This window comes from Gavialis gangeticus, unplaced genomic scaffold, assembly GCF_001723915.1.
Source record: "Gavialis gangeticus isolate Ggan-Ray unplaced genomic scaffold, GavGan_comp1, whole genome shotgun sequence".
In the NCBI taxonomy this organism is placed as follows: Eukaryota; Metazoa; Chordata; order Crocodylia; family Gavialidae; genus Gavialis; species Gavialis gangeticus.
This window is the reverse complement of record NW_017729031.1, coordinates 23287787-23293485: the sequence shown is the minus strand read 5'-3', so window position 1 is coordinate 23293485 and position 5699 is coordinate 23287787. Positions and strand designations below refer to the sequence as shown.

The 5699-nt window shown below is 41.0% G+C and overlaps 1 protein-coding gene across 8 annotated transcripts in view; it reads right to left on the bottom strand.

Moving 5' to 3' along the window:
• Positions 1-5699, bottom strand: part of NCKAP5 (NCK associated protein 5) — a 962935-nt gene that overhangs the window by 178065 nt on the left and 779171 nt on the right. For all 8 annotated transcript variants that reach the window (XM_019522509.1, XM_019522508.1, XM_019522512.1 and 5 more), the window contains one exon: positions 1346-1414. In XM_019522509.1, the coding sequence (XP_019378054.1) occupies positions 1346-1414 (69 nt within the window). The remainder of the gene's footprint in view (positions 1-1345; positions 1415-5699) is intronic.

Below are 5699 nucleotides of genomic sequence, written 5' to 3'. Positions count from 1 at the left end.
GCATTTCTTGAAGGACTGAGACAAAGGGGTTGGAGGGGAAGCACAGGGAAGGATGGCAGAAGAGAAGGTGGGTCACTACAGCCCCCTTCTTCAGTGGCCCTTTGAGGTCCCAGCATACACGGGACCTGTGCAACAGCTGCTGGTCTGTACTGCCACACGTTCTCTTCCTTATTATTTCATACCTGGAGCTGCCAACTCCCCCAGCATCTTCGGGTTTTATCAGACACCTAGGGTGTACCCAGATCAGTGCATATGTGTGGTTTGCGGTGCCTCAAACCTCAAGTGGAGGCCCCAGGGAGACTCTCTGGCTGCTGGCCAGAATGTCCACTCTCTTCTAGGTCCACCCCAGCTCCTCCAGCATGACATGGGCTGGGAGCAGTGGGGAAAGAGCAGTTTGCACAGAGTGAGGCATTATGCCCTGCACCACAGCACAGGTGCAGGGGCATGTGCAGCAGCAAACAGTTGTGCCGCTACTTTCTGTGCCACTGCAAGTGCACGCCCCTGCACATGGGGATGCTGCCAGGACAAAATGATGGTGTCCTCTTCATGTTAGCAGCATCTGATATCAATTATTTTTCTTCCTTGGCTTTAATGTATAAGATACACCTTTCTTTTGGACCTTTTTATAGTGATAGCTGGAAACAATGGAAACCAATGCTAAGGCCTTATAAACCCTGAGCCAGAGGCCGCTACAATGTGCGTCGCAGTCATGTAATAATTGATGAGTGAATTGCACTCTCTAATTTTAAATGGCAAGCCCTAATCAGAAGCTAAGCCACACAGACTGGGAGGGAGGGAGTCTCCTGATTGCAAGTATTGCAGCTAGAGGTTCATTGGTCAAGTGTCGTGTGCTGATGGTGAGAAAGAGAACAGGCAGTGGGGAAAGCAGTTGTGCATTTGTGGAGACACAGTGCTTTTGGTCTGGAACATGAAAGAAAGATAGGGTTTGGGATTTCTGAACAAGTAAATCACTTGCTGTTGTTTGTCTAGATCTCTATAAATACCAGAGTACACTAAACATACCCCTGACCTGTGGGGTCATTTTCTTCCCCTAATGAAATATAAACCTGTAAAGCCTGACATTTTGGCTAGCTTCTCAGGCCAAGAGTGTTTATGCTAGAGAAGGCAAGGTCAAAAAAGCGTGCCCTGCACTGGTAGTGCTAAGTATGACGTTATGAGATGCCACTGGGCAATTATCTCATTAGATGGAGATAATTTCTAATGAGATAATAATCTCATTAGATTGAGATAATGAGAAACTGAAGAATAAATGTAAACTTTGTGAGTGACAGAGGGAACCCTAGTATTAAGGTGCTATGTCATAAGACCTTTCCATTTAGCTTACCTCATCAAGGCACCTTTCATACTGTTGTCTTTGATTTTCATTTTCCAGAGCCAACGCTGAATTCTCTGCCTGTAGTGGGATACAACAATTGATGCAAATGAATCAATGGGTATATTGTGTGGCATGTTAACTCATTCAATTTCTTTTCCATATATATTCTCAAGCTTCACAAACATCTTTTAAAAATACCAAACATATTTCCTGTAAGTTATTAATAAAAAGGGAAACAGTATTAGCATTATGAAATTACTGACCAAATACACTGCAATTTAAAAAATACCAACACTGATGTTCTAAGCATGTTTATGATCTAGTTTTGCAAGATGTGAAAAAGCATGGCTGTGAAACACTGCAAAAGATATTTATACATCAGCTTTCCTGTTATGGTTAATTTATAAGCTGTGTGGAGAAACTAGCTGGAGAAAAATGGAATCTACTCCAGTGAGGGGGCAAAGTGAAAGGGAGCCCTTTACACCTTTTATTTCTACAATTTCTTATAAGCCATAACCCAGAGGCTGCTGTAATGTAGAACTGTGTATATAGTGCTCCTATAATAAGTGATGGGTGCCCTATACTCTCTGATTGGAAAATGAATTCCTTAATCTGCTGATTTTACACATGTGAGAGTATGTTATTACAACAGTGAAAAGGAACTTTATAAATGAAATCTGAAAGTCAATTAATAAATTTTACTCTAACAAATGTCAGTTTAAACATTACAAAGTTTTCCTTGGCTTTAATCTGTCTGTAATTATCCACCACTCTCAGATTTTTGCATAATGCACATGAAAACGCAGTACAATCTGGCCTTAAAATTTAAATTGCATTAAATCAATGCATTATTCTGCATAATTCGGCCTTCAGTTTGGGGAACTCTTGTCATAGGGAAAGAAGAATTCCCCAACTGTACTAGGTACAAATACATCAGCTCTAAACAAGGGCAAGGTTTCTGTTCTCTCTCTCAAAAATGAAAAACTGAAATATAAAAATTAAAGCTGGCTTTGAGAATCTTTGTGCTCTACCTGCCTCCCACTCATAACTTCACAACATGTAACCATAACACCACAATCAATATTCAGATAATTACAACCATTACACAATTTACAATGCTTGCTTCACTTTTACTGCTCTGTCAATCCATAGAAGCTTAACGAATGGGATTCCAAAAGAATTGTGGTTAAGATAAAATGGTCACTATTTGGCTAATATTTGCAATTCTAGAGACAAAAGTTAACTGATGTAACCTACAGGGACAGTTTTAGTTGTTTCTAAAAATAATGTAATCATCAGCCTAACCATGGAAATCTGTAATTAGCTAATTTCAAAATAAAATATAGCTTAAGAGAAGATACTGGGAGAGAAAGGTAATTGTTCATAATTAGCTAGTATTTTAAAACACAGAGAAAAGCTAAGGTAAGAAGAAGAGAGAGTAATATATGAAGATCACATATACATTTCTAAATAATTTTACAGAATCAACAGCACACTTAAAAGGCACATGGAAATATACCTATCAGGAGAGAAAGTGAAATATCTGTATCCTACTGGAATCATAGAAAATAAACATTGATGCAACCTATGAGTACAAGAGAATCTAGAAGTTTCTGCAGAGTGCTGACACTTGACAGCATAAGGTGCAATAGTAACTACCAAACCAGAAGAACAAGTAAAAGCAGAAACCAGAGTAAAAAAAGAAGCAGTAAGAGCTTGGGAGTTGTACTGTTAAACAGCTCTTTGTGCCCAAGAGGCTGCTCCATGTTACAAGTTTACTCTTACTGGCACATACCTACAGGCTACAGAATAAAATTTACCCATATGAAGTTACATCCTGATGGGTAAAAGATAAAAGTCAATATCTTCCTATGAACATTACTCTGAAATGTACAACCAGATAAATGTCACCTTAGTGCTCTGACAGTCATTAAGACTAAGTACAGACAGTCAAAAACCCCAAGGTTGAATTGGTTCAGTCTTTGCAGGTTAGTCTAAGTTGCAAAGACTGAACCAATAAGCAAATGAACAGGCATTCAAGTTTGATTCAGGAAATGCAACCACATGCCTGCAGTGGCTCAAGCCAGAAGCCAGGGGATGCTAGAGCATGGCTCTCTGATACGTAGCCAGCACGGGCTGTGCCTCTTCCTGCTGCTCCTGAGGCCTTTAGGATGTGCAGTCTACAATCATAGCAGCATGACTCTGCAGGGTTGCTCATCACTTCCTCTTCCTGCTTCTAGGTGCCTCTGGGATTTGTAGTCCAGTTGCAGCCAGCACTAAGTAAGCCAGCAGGGCATGGCAGCTCTGTACTTGGGGGAAGGTAAATTTAACCCCCCTCCCTGGCCTCAGACCCCAGCCACGGTTTGTCTTGCAGGGCCAGTGAGGCCAGTGAGCTAGTCCTCACTGCTCCAGCTAGGGAACAGAGGGGTGGGGCCAACCCTGCTCTCTGGAGTAGACAGCACAGCACAGCCCAAGGCTGCAAAGCATGCTGGGAGACTCTGATTTGACTTGAAACAGGAAGGGGTCTGGGACAGAAATTCTGTAAACCAGTTTGACCTAAATCAGTTACATCTGACACTACATTCAATCAGGTTTATCCTAAGCCAGGTTCAGCCATTTTGAAACTGGTTGATCTGCACTGAACTTCTGTTTTCTTACAGGTTTAAACACGTTTCTGATCACTTAAACTGGTGTATATGTAACTTCTGTCTGCAGTCTAAAATGCTAGATTGTGCAATACTTATTCATATTGGACATCCACTCAAACAAAACCACTCTGGGATTAATCTTGATGAGTCAAGGCTCATCAACATTAATAGCTACATATGATCTATCCCTAAAATAGGAAGTTTGAAGACTGTATCCATGTCTAGACTACAACAGCAACATATACAGTACAGAGTAAAAACTATCAGAAGAGTTCCCTGAATTTCTTCTAACCATCTTGTCTCATACTCTGTGATATAGAAAAAGCATGAAAGCTAAGATTGCCTGAATCCTTTTGCTGAATATCAGTTTTCAGCAACTATTTTTGATGCGTACACCACCAAAATTAGGAAATTTGAGTTTGACAGCATTAGAAATAAGTAGCACATTTTTCCTCCTAGCCAGCCACAGTGGAAACATCTGTATAATACAAACATTTTCACACCAGTGGCTTTCAATGTGTACTGAAGGGATGTAATCCAGTCCATGGTAGCTTGGTTTCTGTGCTCCTTGATTGCTGAGCAAATCATTCCCATTTATCTGGCATTTCTGTAATGAGAACTGAGCCAGGAAGGGAACACTTCACTGCCTTCATTTAAAACTGTTATGCCAATCCTCGGGAGGATCAAAGACCAATAGTTTATATATATCATGTAGCAACAAAACACTTAGTAGTAACCCACACTCACCCCCAAATTATGTATATAGAAAACTGGGGGTAGAGCGTAGTTTAAAAAAACAACAACACCAATCTCCCTTTACAATAGGGAAACCCTTGTGCTCTCTCTTTTGAAGAGCTGAATCACAGAGAATTCTGGAAGTCTTCCATCACCCTTGACATCCACGTCTTTCTCCCCAAGGTGTTCTCTAATGGGAATCCTAATGATCCTTCTGTCCTAAACCCCCAAGACAACTTCTGGCTAAGAAAAGCTTGTTGGATTCATGTGGAGTCAAACAGCATCAGTCCTTATAGCTATCTGACAAGGGGTGCATCTACACATTGCCGTATGGTGATGTTGTTACTGTGCTATGCTTTAATACTCTCAAAAGGAAGTAGTAAAGCATGGTGCAGTAACTGCCTGTACTGCACCATATCTGCAGTGCATGGTTATTTTTAGCAGCTACTTCACAGTAGCGGTGCACTATAATGGGGGAGTGCACCACTATGGTGAAGCAGCTGCTGGTCATGTGTAGACACCTGTGGATGCTATATCGCTGTAGTGAATTGCTATGGTGACATAGTGTCATGTGTAGATATGCCCAAGGAGTCTGTTAAGCAAACCAGTTTCCTCTCTCTAAGGAACTCTATTACACGGTGCCTCGGTTGCACTGTGTGTGTGCATGTGACAATACTGCAAGCTATACCTATACTATGTTATAACAAGTAGATGACCCCTACACATTAAAACTATGCCATGTTTACCATCCCCAGAAATAATGATAGAGAAATTCCATCTCCTTCTTCAGTCCCCACTTCTCACAGCCCTGACATAACTTAGGAAGAGAGTCCATAAATCAGAGGAAAGGAAGCTGGAAGATTACTGGAGACAGAACTCCCTTAGGTATCAACTGACTGATTTCTGCAGTGGTTTCTGGTTTTAAATGCTGTTGTTTTTTTATTCCAGAGATTTCTGCACGTTTTCCTTATGTCCCATTA